The sequence below is a fragment of the Camelina sativa genome, chromosome 5, assembly GCF_000633955.1.
Source record: "Camelina sativa cultivar DH55 chromosome 5, Cs, whole genome shotgun sequence".
Taxonomy (NCBI): Eukaryota; Viridiplantae; Streptophyta; class Magnoliopsida; order Brassicales; family Brassicaceae; genus Camelina; species Camelina sativa.
This window is the reverse complement of record NC_025689.1, coordinates 2142574-2159143: the sequence shown is the minus strand read 5'-3', so window position 1 is coordinate 2159143 and position 16570 is coordinate 2142574. Positions and strand designations below refer to the sequence as shown.

The following is a 16570-nucleotide window of genomic DNA, read 5'->3' as shown; positions in this document are numbered from 1 at the left end:
TAATAGTCACAAAAAATCAAATTAAATTAAATTATGGATGAAAACTTAAAAAGAAATTTAAAAAAAAAACATTAACTTTAAACATCTTTTTTTTTTTAAACATCTTACATAATTGAAAAGAGGGAATATATTAGATATATTAAGAGTTGTAACTCAAATATGAGAAAAAATGTGTCATTCCTCTCATCAATGCTGCTTTTAATATAATAGTGAGTGTAAATAAATAAAACTCAGGACGTACTACTATCAAAGGACAAGAGCTATATATCGTTCAAGAGTCCTACCTAGTCTTAATCCAAGAAAACTTTTACAAGGCACAAAATAGCTCTTTCGAAATCGAACGTAACTTGGAAAGTAACCGGTCTTTGAGTTTGGTCTTATAACGGATGTGCTTAACAGGAATACCATCCACGATCGTCGGGATTTGGTAATGGAGGGCGGATGTATATCGAGGATCACATGCTTGATTGAAAGTTAGCTTGTTATCGTATGTGGGATTAACATAAATTCCAATGGATTTCAGACCGTCAAATTCATGAAAAGACCCAAAGAAGCCACCAAAATCACGACGATCACGTATCTTCACATCAGTTTCCCGCTTATATTTTTTCATATCTATGGATGATGAATAATAATTATTACTGTCACCAAAAGGCCCGTGCTTCCCCTGATTAGTGTGAAAATTCAAAGACTTTATCCCATTACAATCAATTGCACTCAACCCGGTCACATACTCATCGTCCTTCAATCTCACCTGTATATTGCATAAAGTTGCTTTTAACATAGGCCATCAGGAATAAGTAAAACAGAAGATGAATAATTCTAACAAAACTTACTATTTCGTAGTATCGACCTCCGGACGAACCGTATTTTTTAGACACGACATGAATTCCCTTGTGAAGATAGCCAAACTGAATACATCGTATGGACGTGTCGTCGAAAGCAACATGTATACTAGTTATCATGTTGTGTCCCTTCTCGTCCCAACTCTTATGAGAATAACGTTTTGACCCAATTGGTCCGATTTTGAACATCTCCCTATTACGCAATTTCATTTAGAATATAGCAGTCCTGCGAAAGAACTAATTAAACATAGAATTAATACTCTTTACTTTTAACAAAGAATTTGTTCTTGTGAGGAAGATCCATACTTATATAGACGAACCAAAGATTTACATACGTAATCTCTATAAGAAAACTTCCTTAAATCAACTTGAAAACAGTAGTTTTACTAAATTCAAAAGACCAAATATGTAAAACTATATATTATACTCGCCTTTTATTTGCTTGAGTTTATTTGTGATTAGGATACTAAATTCAAAAGACCAAATATGTAAAACTATATATTATACTCGCCTTTTATTTGCTTGAGTTTATTTGTGATTAGGATACTAAATTCAAAAGACCAAATATGTAAAACTATATATTATACTCGCCTTTTATTTGCTTGAGTTTATTTGTGATTAGGATACTAAATTCAAAAGACCAAATATGTAAAACTATATATTATACTCGCCTTTTATTTGCTTGAGTTTATTTGTGATTAGGATACTAAATTCAAAAGACCAAATATGTAAAACTATATATTATACTCGCCTTTTATTTGCTTGAGTTTATTTGTGATTAGGATACTAAATTCAAAAGACCAAATATGTAAAACTATATATTATACTCGCCTTTTATTTGCTTGAGTTTATTTGTGATTAGGATACTAAATTCAAAAGACCAAATATGTAAAACTATATATTATACTCGCCTTTTATTTGCTTGAGTTTATTTGTGATTAGGATACTAAATTCAAAAGACCAAATATGTAAAACTATATATTATACTCGCCTTTTATTTGCTTGAGTTTATTTGTGATTAGGATACTAAATTCAAAAGACCAAATATGTAAAACTATATATTATACTCGCCTTTTATTTGCTTGAGTTTATTTGTGATTAGGATACTAAATTCAAAAGACCAAATATGTAAAACTATATATTATACTCGCCTTTTATTTGCTTGAGTTTATTTGTGATTAGGATACTAAATTCAAAAGACCAAATATGTAAAACTATATATTATACTCGCCTTTTATTTGCTTGAGTTTATTTGTGATTAGGATACTAAATTCAAAAGACCAAATATGTAAAACTATATATTATACTCGCCTTTTATTTGCTTGAGTTTATTTGTGATTAGGATACTAAATTCAAAAGACCAAATATGTAAAACTATATATTATACTCGCCTTTTATTTGCTTGAGTTTATTTGTGATTAGGATACTAAATTCAAAAGACCAAATATGTAAAACTATATATTATACTCGCCTTTTATTTGCTTGAGTTTATTTGTGATTAGGATACTAAATTCAAAAGACCAAATATGTAAAACTATATATTATACTCGCCTTTTATTTGCTTGAGTTTATTTGTGATTAGGATACTAAATTCAAAAGACCAAATATGTAAAACTATATATTATACTCGCCTTTTATTTGCTTGAGTTTATTTGTGATTAGGATACTAAATTCAAAAGACCAAATATGTAAAACTATATATTATACTCGCCTTTTATTTGCTTGAGTTTATTTGTGATTAGGATACTAAATTCAAAAGACCAAATATGTTAAAAAATGCAGAAATATTTAACAAAATAAATATTTGGAGTTTTTGGAACTCCTTGCGACCTACGACGTGTCACGTTTTCATTGGTGGGAGAAGAAATTAACAAAAGGCAAAAAAAAAACTCGAAATCGCATCGGCGATTTCATATCTCTTCGTCGGCTCTGGTTGAATCATCTCTTCATCGGCTCTCACCAAATCGAAGATTTCAGACTCGAAATGGGAGAGTTTCGTTCAATGAACCTTCAATACCCTTTGCATTGGTACAAATTTAGCTTTATTTGTGCAAATTTGAGTTAGAACTTTGGTAATCCTTAGGTTCCAAGCAATATGGGTTTCTTTTAGAGCATTTGCTTGGTTGATGACTCTGGTAATTGAACCATGTCTCTCAAGTGCTGTGAAAGATTCAGGTTTTGTGTATTCTCCTTTTAGGGATTTATTGATATAGTGAATTGGTTTGTCAATAGGAAAATGAGCGTAAAAGCTAAATTCTGTTTCAGGCTCTAAGGTTATAAAGCCTAACTCCTCTTATCTCTCTTTCCCATTAGGAAGCCTTGTAAGATAATGGTTTGGTCTCTGTGAAGATTCAGGTTTTGTCATAAAACGTTGTTGATCAGGTGTTTGATTGTCTTCGCATGATTCCTTTTTCTGCAAAGAAGCAAAGTACATGTTTTCTGAAGTATTGTGTTTGTTTGATCACTGTTTCTGTTATGCTTTTTTTATCAATGTATTGTGTTATGTTATGTTATCAATGTAGTCAGTTTTCTATTGCCGAAGTCTTCTTATGAATGTTCTCTAGTTCCTGTTTAGTTCCTTGAGATTTCTTAATGGCTTATTATTAGCTGAATTTTCTGGTAGAGAAGTATGACAATATTTTTACCTGTTCAGATTCTTAACTGCAATTTTCTTTTCTCCCCTAGTCTTAGCTTTTGCGTACTATAATTGTTTACTGTAATGATATATAAAAAAAATTGTGGTGTGGAATTGCAGGTGGTACCCAAGATATACACTGATGTTCACCAGAAAATTACTCAGTCAAGTCTGGTGTAAGTCTGGTTAAGTGTAGGGCTCTCTTAGTCAAGTCTGGTTAAGTTTAGGTCTCTCTTATTCAAGTTTGGTTAAGTCTAGGTCTCTCTTAGGCTTTGATTGGAAGAGCATATGAAGAAGCTTTTTTAATTTTATCATCCAATCAACATTATCAACATTTATTAGGAGAGCATATGAGAGCATTTAGAAGCTGCAGATGCTCTCATGTGCTCTCTTCCTTTATGCTCTCATTTGAAGCATTTCCCAAACATTTAACTATAAACTATTAATATATATTAAAATAATTTTAAATAATTAATTTATTTTGTAAAAATAGAAAATTATGTTTTCATAAAAGATAAATTTATTTGTTATAAGATAATATCTATAAGAAACTACTTAATGTTATTATCTAAAATAATACTCCCTTCGTTTCAAAATATAAGATGTTTTGGAGAAGTTTTTTTTTCATAATATATGATGCTTTCAAATTTCAATGCAACTTTTAGATTAGTTTAGTATTTTATATTATCAAGTATTATTTCTGATTGGTTAAACTTGTTAAAAATAAAAATTTCTTAATCTGCGTGTTTTGCTTAAAACATCCTATATTTTGAAACGGAGGGAGTATAATAATTTATTTTAATACATTAAAATATTAATGTGGATATAACGTTTATAATATATATTATTGTTTTATTTTAGTTTAATGTGTTATATTATATATATTTTAAAAAGTTATTGAAATTAAAAATGTAAACATAGATATAAACTTTTATTAAAAAAATTATAATATATATTAATTATTTGTAATTAATGTGTTACAAAATAAAAATATTATATAATTCAAATTATTAAATAACACATTTATATATATATATAACAAATTATAAATTTTATTAAATGTAAAAATATTTTTTAAAAATTATATAGCAATGAATGATAATTAATTTTTTTAATGAAACACATTTAAATTATATATTTTTAATTAATATCATATATTAAATATAAATATAATATCTAATACTTTACTGCTATACCAATTAACTAAATGTGTTATATTAATCAGAGCATACAGCTTATGCAGCTTAATACTTATGCTGCATAATGCTAATGCTACAGTATATGTTGTTCCAATCAAGCCCTTAGTCAAGTCTGGTCAAGTCTAGGGCTCTCTTAGTCAAGTCTGGTCAAGTCTAGGGAGTCTCTATATAAGTGTGTAACCTTATGATTAATTCAATATACTCAATCCCTTTATAAACATCTTACATTTCCTTAATGTAAAATGTAACAGATGGGTTTTGGTTTTTGAAACTAAATATGGTATGGTATCATTATATTTGAAACTAAATATATATACCTTTTGATTTTGCCTGAGATTTTGTCAATTTGAGTGTTCTTTTAGCTGAATGAAACGTTTTTTTTATGTGTTTGTGTGTGTAGTCTTGGACATTGATGCAGTAGGAACATTCAACATGTGTCACGCAGCACTAACGTATCTTAAGAAAGGAGAGACTCATCAAGTGGCGGTGGTTAGAGTATGAACATAATTCATGTTTTTTAAGTGCTACTTTGCACTATACGCCTTCTTGGTACCAAATTCATGTTTCTGTTGCCAAAATAATTTCTTTGTATAGTTAAATTTTGGTTAGGAAATCCAGAACTGAGTAATAGGAACAATCATAAATTAATTTTGTTTAGATTGTGTGTCAAGTATTACTTATACACAAGTTTTTAAAATTTACATTTTTAGACCCTCATTAGGTGTTCTACCATTGTTGGAGTGTCAAAATAATATACATGGTCTAATTAAGTTTCTAACTTTTCATAATTTGGATCCAACCATTGGAGATGCTATTAAGTTGCCAATTTTCCAATTTTTGGTTTTTGCCATGTGTTTTAATTATTTCACTAGGATTTAACCCGCAGTACACCGCATGACAATATTTTTAATTTTAAAAATTTAAAATTTATATTATATTTATATTTGTTATTTTATTATCGTTTTATTAATTTTAAAAATATAAAAATTTACAGATATTTGATATAAGTATTCAAAGTATAGAATTTTTGTAGTGTTTTCAAGGTTTTAACCCGTGTAGTATATATATAGTCTAGTAATACATTTATCTCCTGGTACACATCTAAAAGTGTTTAAAAAAAAACAATTCCGCTTAACTCACTATATGGGATTAATGCCAACTCGTCTCACCAAAATCAAAATAACTTTTTGCGTAAAAAAAAAAATCAAAATAAGTTTTTTATCAAGTTTAATTATGTTAATTGTTTTACCAAATTAGCATATTATTTTTACCAAATTGTCTTCTTGCTAAAGTTAAATATTTGTGAATATTGGTTTTCTAATCATTTTAAAATTAGATTTTCGGTTTAGAAAATTTATTAATGTTAATATAATTATGGAGATTGTAAACTTTTGTTATGGAAAATTTGTTGTATATCATTTAAATTTGAGAGATTCTATCATCAATAAAAATAGTTTTGGAGATTTAATGAGTTAAAACTTTAATGGGTAGACTTGTTTTTGGAAAAATCGGAACGTATAAATGTTGTTAAGATTTTATGGCAATAAATGTAACAAACGTTAGTCAATTTAAGAAAGTTTAGTATTTGAATTTCTCCGCAATGTTATTTATGGAATTGTTGTAGGGGTTAATGTTGTAAAAAAAATTAAATAAATAAAATTTAAAGGGCATAAACCAAAATGTACTTCAAAAATGTTAATATAGATTTATGAGCATCATAATTGTTGTCTACTGGTTTTAAGATACCATAACAATGGTATAGCTAGATTGGCAAATGGCAAATTTATATACCACTTAATATCAGATTAAATTTTTCCTCATTAGAGGTACGAGTTTTTTTATAATGTTAGAAAAATGCAAGTAAGTTGTAAGATATTTTTACCATGCCTTTGCTTGTCTAACAAGCGTGAATCAATCCGTAAAGCATCCCAGCTTCTGACTCGATCAATTCATTCAGACTTCAGTTCCTCTGTAAACAACTCTACCGTTACCGACCCAATCCATATCAAACATTCAAGACACGACATTATCGTAAAAGGGAAATCATATTGGTTTCACTGCCCTAAATACAGTCTCTATGATGCCTAGCTAGACAGTAAAACTAAAATTGAGTGACCGAAATGATTTAACTTACAATGACAAGATTCTACAACAACTTCAAATCAAGAGCGTAGTCATAGCTAGTACGGAACTAGACTGCTGAGTCTACACAAGTTAAAGTCTTCATGAAAAATTTGAAAATGTAATCATCATCTCCAACAATCAATTTCACAAAAGATTTTGTCATTTATAGATTTCATTTTAAATCAAAAGACATGGAGCACAGATAACTGTAGAAAACTAAGACATTTGCTTCATTAGAGTAGCTACTAGCATTAAATTTAAGATAAAACTCAAACAGCAACTTGAACTAGGCTACTATTGGACACTTGCACACGAATTTGCTTGGTCAAACACATGCCAATCGAGTTCATGCACAAATGAAAAGGCGCCCCAACTTGGAGAATATTCCATCTTTGAGTTTAGGCGTACGACCAAAGGGCTTGACATGATAACCATCGGAGAACTCATGAGGCATTTGATACTCAAGTGTCCGATTGTTAGTGCTTCTGGCTAGACGATCAGATGATTGGTAGAGACTCATCTTGTCTTCGTACTTGGGCTTATGAGCGATGGCCTTGACATGATCATGAGGCATCTGATATTCACGCGTCCCATTATGGTTGACTGTGGCTAAAGGATCATCATATGATTGGTAGAGAGTGGGTTGGTCGTCGTCATCATCATCGGTGACTTCGGTGACTTTGTAGTTGCTTCCGAGGGGTGCGTCATTGAACCTTGTAATGGGACACACATACATGCCGATGGAAGTCAGCTTGCCAGAGTCATCAAAAGACCCAAAGAAACCACCAAACTCACGAGGATCATAAATCCCCACATCAATTTTCGTCTCATATTCCTCTTTCATATACATCGATGATGAAAATCTATCACAATACGGCCCGTGTTTCCCCTGATTAGTGTGAATAATCAAAGACGTTATCCCAATGCAATCAATTGCACTCAACCCGGTCACATACTCATCGGAATTTAGTCTCACCTGTATATTGCATAAATTTTATTTAACGTGCATGGTCGTCAGGGAACAAGTACAAAAACAAACTATACATTGTAAACAACATTGTTAATTACAGAAACAAAAAACTTAGATTACACTATATAGCCAATCATAAGCAGAAAAATACATGAAGACATATTCTAACGAAACTTACTATTTCGTGGGATTCACCTTTCTCGGACGAACCGTACTTTTTAGACATGACATGACCTCCGTTCTGAAAATACCTAAACTGAATACTATATATGGCGTCTTTGCCCAAGGCAAGATATATACTAGAGATCATGTTGCCTCCCTTCTCGTTCCAATTCCAATATGTATTATAATAAAGTTTCGACCCCATTGGTCCGACTTTGAACATCTTCTTGTTACGGGATTTCATTCCGAATATGGCAGTCAAAAGAATTAAGCTCGGAGTACTCTTTGCTTAAATTTTTCTTGTGAGGAAGATCCATACTTATATAGACCAAGAAAAGCTTTACATACATAATCTCTCTAAGAAAACTTCCTTAATCTATATTTAAATCAACTTCAAAACAGTAAATTTTACTAAATTCAAAAGACCAAAAATGTGAAACTAAATATTATCCTTACTTGCAATATACAGTTTACCTAATTAGAGTTACATTCATTTAAGGATACTATTTAGAGTTTTTTTTTTACTAACAAGTTAAGATGCCGATTTTCCAAAAATTAAAGATTTATTTTCCTTCCGTCTCTAGAATTCGTGAGCCAAAAAAATTCTTGTCTTGGTTTATTAGAGGAACGCTAAATCTTATATAATATGAGAAGGTTTTTTCTAACTCTTACTCACATTGCAACATTTGGTATTCTATTTTAGTGACACCTGTCATTCTTTATTTCCATTTTCTTTCCAACAAATTTATATTATTTTCAATTTCAAATAATCATACTTCTTTTATCCCATTGGTACAACTGACATATTTTTAAATATACTTTTATATCTTAAGCTCTTTTGTCAAACAAAATCAGATTGTTTTATAATAAAATCTCATATTATATATTTGATACAAAATTTAATATTCTATACCATTTACTAATAAATAACTGATAATTGATACATCTATTTTACACATTTTATTTAATTTGTCTTCCATCCTTTAAAGTGAAAAAAATACACACTATTTTATAATAAAAAAATATCATAACAAAAACCATATCTTGGATGAGAAATGAAATAGTTTAAATACATGATTATGATTATGTCTCTATGTAATTTTATAAACCTTAACTATTACACATTTTAAAATCATATAATTTTTTCTTTCATTAATTGAGTAGGCAATATATATATATAAAAGAAAGTTTTGATAGATGTTGACTTTTCTATCTATTTATTTCATTACACAACTGTAAGTGACATATTTAAAATAGCATTAATTCAATCATTAAGTTTGATTATTAAGTTTGATTATTTCTTATATGGAAAATATATTGAAATTTTTTATGTTTAATATCATGTAGCGGGTTACAAATTTCTTTCACAATTAAAGAGAGATGCGTTTTTATAATTTCAATAACCATGCATTGAACTGTATTTAATCTAATGAAAAGATTTCCGTTGCAAATATTTATGTTACAAAACTTATGACACCAAATTCCATAATTTCCAAATTTGTAACTGTCAATAAAATATTTTGAACTTAAGAGTAACATCTATCTAACATTCAAATAGTATTGTACGTATATATAGCCATAGGTAGACATTTACTTAAATATTGGACTCAAATTTACTCTCAAATTCTAGATATGTTCTAACGTATCATCATCGCTGCAAGAGGAAAACAGATCGTCAAGTTTCTTGATATGATGGTACTCTTCTCCAATTCTCGATGATCAAACAGAGGTTTGATGTGTAGCAAGGGGTCCTTATAATTATTCAAAATATATTTACTCTTTTTCTCCATAATCAATATATATGTCATGTGTTCTGTGTTTCACAGATGAGAAGAAGAGTGAAAAACATGACCAAGTCTTTTTCAACTTTTATAGTTACGTAGATGCATTTTATTTTAGTAGAATAGTTACATAGATGCATTGACAAGGTATATTTTGTAAAATAATTTTGTCCCATTAAACAGTATGTTTAATTTTCCTCACTAAAATCTACTCCATCCATTCCTTATTAATCAATTTTCTAGAGAGAAAAAATGTTGCACAAAAAAAAACAAATTTTAGGTTTTCTATATATTTTTAATAAGTAATTAGTGACAAATTGTAAACTTCAAAAAAGAAACTGAATATTATTGATTGAAATTTGTTAATCGAAAAAAATAATGCAACTAAAGTCAGTTTCTATTATGTTTTCTTAATATGTTTGAAAATCCTAAAATATGGATTAATCAGGAACAGAGGGAGTATTGTCTAATATAACCATTTGATAAAGTTCCACATAATTTTTAAACTAATGTACAGTTTAAAATTTTCAATGATAAATGGAAAGAAGGCCGGATTATGATTTGTGGCAACATTTTCATTTTGTTGGATGAAAGGAAGTTTGTTTCATATTACAATATTGGCCAAGCTGGATTGTGGAGAATCACTATCCATGAAGATGGAGGCATATCAAAGGCAATTCAAACATTTGGACCAAGCAAAATAAAATTTAATTATACAGAGGTGAGTCGTAAAAAAAGCAATCAATAGAAAAAATGGTACATCAATACTCCATGGTATAAAATTTATAAAAGTCAAATTTTTATTTATGAAATCATTCACAAAAAAAAAAGTTGAGGCAAGTTCATTCAAGAGTGATGAAGAGATAATGTTTAATATTTAAAGTTTAGAGTTTAGAATTTAGTTATTTTGTATATATATAAGGATATTATTGAAAATGGATTACAAGAGAGAGTATTTCTTTTAAAATTATTTGTTATTAAGTATTAATTTTAGATGATGAAAGTAAAATTAATATATAGAACAACATTAAATTATCTATCAAAGTAGTTAAATAGTAAGGTCTTACAATTTTATTTTTAGACTACTTATTAGTTTTTTTCCAAAAAAAGACAAAAATGTAAATAAATATAATTTATCTTAATTACTTAACAAAAAGACCAAATTAAATTGATTTTTTGGTAACTCAAACAATGGTCCTATTATTATAGTAACATATTATCTAAATATTTTCAACAATTCTGTGTAATTTAATTAGTTTTCTCTATCTCAAAATGACTCTTTTATGAAGCATTATGTAACATTTATATATTAAAATATTATATTAAATCGTAATATTATGAAAATTAATTTTCAAGACATAAATTAATAATTACATGTATATTTCATATACAATTGAATAGAAACTTGATTATTTATTTCAAATTAATAATGCATACATAATCCACGCATCGCGTGGACTACTTTCGAGTATAGTAATAAATGACGCATTATCTTAGAGAGTATAGTAGTGTGACTCGTGACTCCGATTTTACAAAAGCAAATAATTAATAAAAGGAAGAAATGGGAAAAGTTTATTACTTATGAGTTGAGATATAGAAAGATGGAACAAAGACATTGCTCCAATAAAGCTACTTTATTCAAGAAGATAAAACTCAAAATGCAACATGGACTAGGCCACAAGGTGTTTCTTGGTCAATTGTTTTCGCGTTTAACAAACATGTCCGGACTTGTAATGGGACTCAAATACATACCAATCGATGTCAGATTGTATCTATTGTAAGACCCAAAGAAACCACCAAACTCACGTCGATCAGTTATTGCCGGATCAATTACTATTTTGGAATCAGTTGGATAATTGCCGCTTGATTTTCCAATCAACTAATCACCGTAGTTAGTACGAAATGTCAAATTCCTGATTCCTCTATTATCCTTTGCTAATACTCCAATCAATCCAGTTACAAATTCGTCTTGTTTCAGTTTCAACTGCGAATAAACTTCATCAGAAACTTAACCTGACCGGATCTTACTCAAACGCCAAAAAAGAAATAAAGTATATATATAAGAAATTTTCATAAAACACAAAACTTACAACACGAAAGTTGGATCCCTCCTCCCAGCCACCACAACGTTCAGACAGGACAAGAGCTCCATTCTCCAGAAAACCAAACTGAATATACGTTATGACTTCATCGAAAGAAACGTATATGTTAGAGATCATGGTGCGTCCCTTGTGATCCCAATCATCGTCACCCATCACCTCTTCTCCAGGAGCCTCCCCGCCGTCCCAATAAGTATACTCATCTGTCGACTTTTTTCCCACTGATCCTACTCTCATCATCGGTGTAATAGAAAGTAGCCACAGAGTACAGTTAATTTAAGGGGATAGAGAGAGTGATAGACTAAGGACGAATATATAGATATAAGATACTCTGTCTTGTCCAAAACCCGAAGAGTCGTCATAACTTTCATTTATGGAGTTCATTGGGAGCAAGCTAGACAAGTTTTTAGGTACATTAAATAAAACGCTTGAAAATTGTGTTAGAAGACTCTTCATTTGACCAAAACCTGTCTTACGTTTTTCTAAGTAGTCCAATTGGCACCACGGAAAATAAACAAAAGGTTTTCCATTAGACTTCTCAAGTCTTGTATGGAAACTTCGTATCGGTCATAACCCGTTTTGGGTATTGATCAAGATTATTGGAGTTATTCGAGTGAGCCTGCACGGTCGGTAATCAGGCAGGAGTGCACGAGACCTTGTTCTTCGTTGCTCTGTTCCTGAGACAATAGAATTGGCTATATGATTCTAGGCATTGGTATATTGAACAAAACTACTTCATCTTGTGATAGGTTACATACGTATAATTTACTCTACTTTCAATCATGCAAATAGCTGAAACTGCCGGCTCAGTACGTATGAATCCAAGTTACAAGACTAACCACGAATTATGCATATATTTGGGAGTGCAAAAGCAACTCGATCGGGTCTTTAATTTTGTCACTTCATATGTCAATATTTATATTAATAACCACCAAATTGCGTTGCACATTGCAAATATACACTAGACGTAGATATCTCTACAGAGACGTCTATTAGGAGAAACAATGAGCAATAAAACAAAGAAGAGGTCGCGTGTTGGTCAAGAAATAACTATGATCCCGTTGTAAGTGCTTCCCTTTTTCTAAAAGGAAGATTGTTGCGTTTCCGGGTCAATCCTCTGTTACCTTGTATCTATGTTTTGGTGGAGATTAACAAATAAAAAAGATGAAAAGGAACGTTAAACCACGATGCTAGGTCGAGAGAAAAGAGAGACTAATTTAATCCAAGAGATTTCTGAAAAGGCGCCCCAACTTTGAGAATATCCCATCTTTGAGCTTAGGCTTACGACCAATAATGGGATTGACATGATAACCATCGGAGAACTCATGAGGCATTTGATACTCAAGTGTCCGATTGTTAGTGCTTCTGGCTAGACGATCAGATGATTGGTAGAGACTCATCTTGTCTTCGAACTTGGGCTTATGAACGATGGCCTTGACATTATAACCATCAGAGAGCTCATGATCATGAGGCATTTGATATTCACGCGTCCCATTATGGTTGACTGTGGCTAAAGGATGATCATATGATTGGTAGAGAGTGGGTTGGTCGTCGTCTTCATCATCATTGGTGACTTTGTAGTTGCTTCCGAGGGGTGCGTCATTGAACCTTGTAATGGGACACACATACATGCCGATGGAAGTCAGCTTGCCAGAGTCATCAAAAGACCCAAAGAAACCACCAAACTCACGAGGATCATAAGTCCCCACATCAATTTTCCTCTTACAATCTTTCATATCTGTCCATGATGAAAATCTATCACAATTTGCTAGTACGGAACTAGACTGCTGAGTTTACACAAGTTAAAGTCATCATGAAAAAATTGAAAATGTAATCATCATCTCCAACAATCAATTCGCAAAAGATTTTGTCATTTATATATAGATTTCGTTTTAAGTCAAAAGACATGGAGCACAGAATTGTAGAAAACTAATTAAGGCATTTGCTTCATTAAAGTAGCTACTTTATTTAAGATAAAACTCAAACAGCAACTTGAACTAGGGTATAGTATTGAACACTTCCACAAGAAGTTGCTTAATCGATCGACTCAAATACATGCCAATCGAGATCATACGTGGGATAACGACCAATTAGTCCAAGAGATTTCCGAAAAGGCGCTCTATCTTGGAGAATATCCCATCTTCGACTTCGACATGATAACCATCGGCGAACTCATGATCAGGCATTTGATACTCAAGTGTCCGATTGTTAGTGCTTCTGGCTAGACGATCAGATGATTGGTAGAGACTCATCTTGTCTTCGAACTTGGGCTTATGAGCGATGGCCTTGACATGATAACCATCAGAGACCTCATGATCATGAGGCATTGGATATTCACGCGTCTCATTATGGTTGACTGTGGCTAAAGGATGATCATATGATTGGTAGAGAATGGGTTGGTCGTCGACGTCGTCGTCGGTTACTTCGGTGACTTTGTAGTTGGTTCTGAGGGGTGCGTCACTGATCCTTGTAATGGGACACACATAAATGCCGATGGAAGTCAGATTGCCACAGTCATCAAAAGACCCAAAGAAACCACCAAACTCACGACGATCACGGATCTTCACATCAATTTCCCTCTTATACTGATCCAAATCTCCTGATTTAAATTTATTACAAATCGGCCCGTGCTTCCCCTGATTAGTGTGAATGTTCAAAGACGTGATCAGTTTCATACAATGTATTGCACTCAACCCGGTCACAAACTCATCGTCCTTCAGTCTCACCTGTGTATTGCATAAATTTGTTTTAACGTGGTCATCAGGAAGTACGTACGAAAACAAACTATACATTGTAAACAACGTACAGTGTTAATTATTACAAAAAATAAAATCTTAAGATTCCACTATATATATATATATATATTTAAATATGGTTTCAGGATAAAATAAATTACCATATATTATAACTATCAGAAGAAGAAAAGACATGAAGATATATTATAAGGCCATCCGCAATGGGAGAACACTGTGTTCTTAGCCCATTAAAATTATAAATATAATGAATAGTGACATAAGAACATGTTGTCTAGTTCTTGATTACTATTTTGTGGAATTGAGCTTTGTACTTTTTTTTCATGGTATCGGCCGACGCACCATACCTTTCAGACACGATGACCACCTCCGTTCTGATCAGGATAGCTAAACTGAATACAATTTATGCCATCACTGTCGAAAGCAAAATATATACTAGAGATCATGTTGCGTCCCTTCTCGTCCCACTCCAGACTCTTATGATTATCAAGAATTGACCCAATTGGTCCAATTTTGAACATCTTCCTATCACGGGATTTCATTTAGAATATAGCAGTCGAAATTAGAATTAAGCTCCGAATTGAAATTTATTCTTTGTGAGGACGATATATTGATAGGGACGAAGAGAAAGCTTTACACAAATAAATCTCTAGCTAGCTCTAAGAAAACTTCCTTAGTCAAAATGTAAATCAACTTGAAAACAGTAAATATACTAAATTCAATTTCAAACGACCGAAAATGTAAACAGTATATATTATCCTTGCTTGCATATATTTTTTACCTATAGTTTACTTATTTTAGAGATACATTCATTTAGCTGGTCAAAGCCTTCCTTTAAGGATACGTACTATGCTTCCTACATTGCACTTTTTAAGGATACGTACTAGTAATAATATTCAAAGGCTTTTTTAATTTCTCTTTTCCGTTTTTTTCTAATTATAATTTTGGAATTCCTTAATTAATATTTTGGAAGTACACAATTTTTTTGTAAACTATATAAAAGTTATAGGTTATAAAGTTATAGTTATTATTTGATTCATGATTACAAAATAGGTTATATAGATTGGCTTAGTTACTCATACATACACGGAATTTGGGGATTAAAATGATTACTTTACCTGCATTATTATTAATTACTAGCAATGTATACACTTAAAGAGTATATTCCAAAGAATAATATAACTTAAAGAAATACACAATTAAAGAAATAGAATAAAATCTACTGAACTAATTATATCAAGCAACTAAATTTATAATTTTGTAATCGTTATTCGGTTATTTGTCTCATTTTTTTAGATGAACTGTTAGTTATTTTAGATATAATAAATTTTAAATTTTAAAATATTATATATTTACACTTATTAAAAAATTATTACGGACATGGTTATATACTTATATGGCGGACCGAGTTTAAGTTAATATTAAATATAAAATTTAAATTATCATTAATTGTTACAACGGGGTTGAATCATAGGTTAAATTATCAAATTTTTGCAGGTTCGTTTGGGTTTCATTGTCTCTCTCTGTGTGGCGATCTTAAAGTTATAATTATCGTTGTAAAAAAACTATCTTATCTCTGCTTATATGTTAATTATTTTTTTTTTCAACTATTGGGCCATAACAGACTGGCCCATTAGCCTAATACTTACATTCGTAGGGAGCGGGACTCGATCTCTGGTGCGATGGTGTCTTGTGCATTAAGGACTTATCTTTTTTTTTTTTTTTTTTTTTTTTTTTTTTTTTTTTTTTTTTTTTTTTTTTTTTTTTTTTTTTTTTTTTTTTTTTTTTTTTTTTTTTTTTTTTTTTTTTTTTTTTTTTTTTTTTTTTTTTTTTTTTTTTTTTTTTTTTTTTTTTTTTTTTTTTTTTTTTTTTTTTTTTTTTTTTTTTTTTTTTTTTTTTTTTTTTTTTTTTTTTTTTTTTTTTTTTTTTTTTGTTAAAAGTATATGTTAATTATCGACTTATGTTCGTAAATATTTGAATTATCAACTTATGTTGTTCGTAA

The 16570-nt window shown here is 30.4% G+C and overlaps 4 protein-coding genes and 1 pseudogene across 4 annotated transcripts; all 5 read right to left on the bottom strand.

Annotated features, from left to right (window-relative positions):
* Positions 308–1055, bottom strand: LOC104784967 (jacalin-related lectin 24-like). Its single transcript, XM_010510079.1, has 2 exons — positions 837–1055; positions 308–754 (listed from the first exon to the last, which is right to left on the bottom strand). Exons 1-2 carry the CDS (start codon positions 1053–1055, stop codon positions 308–310), a joined length of 666 nt encoding a protein of 221 aa, XP_010508381.1.
* LOC104788783 (jacalin-related lectin 25-like) lies at positions 7150–8179 on the bottom strand. Its single transcript, XM_010514565.1, has 2 exons — positions 7952–8179; positions 7150–7779 (listed from the first exon to the last, which is right to left on the bottom strand). Exons 1-2 carry the CDS (start codon positions 8177–8179, stop codon positions 7150–7152), a joined length of 858 nt encoding a protein of 285 aa, XP_010512867.1.
* Positions 11430–12071, bottom strand: LOC104784966 (probable jacalin-related lectin 26). Its single transcript, XM_010510078.2, has 2 exons — positions 11807–12071; positions 11430–11700 (listed from the first exon to the last, which is right to left on the bottom strand). The coding sequence occupies exons 1-2, from the start codon at positions 12053–12055 to the stop codon at positions 11596–11598; spliced, it is 354 nt and encodes a 117-aa protein (XP_010508380.1). The 5' UTR covers positions 12056–12071; the 3' UTR covers positions 11430–11595.
* LOC104788782 (jacalin-related lectin 25-like) lies at positions 13033–13872 on the bottom strand. Its single transcript, XM_010514564.1, has 2 exons — positions 13834–13872; positions 13033–13599 (listed from the first exon to the last, which is right to left on the bottom strand). The coding sequence occupies exons 1-2, from the start codon at positions 13870–13872 to the stop codon at positions 13033–13035; spliced, it is 606 nt and encodes a 201-aa protein (XP_010512866.1).
* LOC104784965 lies at positions 13906–15110 on the bottom strand (annotated as a pseudogene).

Excerpts from the sequence above, each read along its gene's own strand:
- LOC104784967 (XM_010510079.1), bottom strand. The coding sequence starts at position 1,055 with ATGAAATTGCGTAATAGGGAGATGTTCAAAATCGGACCAATTGGGTCA. Across the intron at positions 755-836 it reads GAGGTCGATACTACGAAATA|GTGAGATTGAAGGACGATGA; the intron begins GTAAGTTTTGTT and ends TGCAATATACAG.
- LOC104788783 (XM_010514565.1), bottom strand. The coding sequence starts at position 8,179 with ATGAAATCCCGTAACAAGAAGATGTTCAAAGTCGGACCAATGGGGTCG. Across the intron at positions 7,780-7,951 it reads AAGGTGAATCCCACGAAATA|GTGAGACTAAATTCCGATGA; the intron begins GTAAGTTTCGTT and ends TGCAATATACAG.
- LOC104784966 (XM_010510078.2), bottom strand. The coding sequence starts at position 12,055 with ATGATGAGAGTAGGATCAGTGGGAAAAAAGTCGACAGATGAGTATACT. Across the intron at positions 11,701-11,806 it reads AGGGATCCAACTTTCGTGTT|TTGAAACTGAAACAAGACGA; the intron begins GTAAGTTTTGTG and ends GTTTATTCGCAG.
- LOC104788782 (XM_010514564.1), bottom strand. The coding sequence starts at position 13,872 with ATGTATTTGAGTCGATCGATTAAGCAACTTCTTGTGGAA. Across the intron at positions 13,600-13,833 it reads TTAAGCAACTTCTTGTGGAA|TCTAGTTCCGTACTAGCAAA; the intron begins GTGTTCAATACT and ends TAAACTCAGCAG.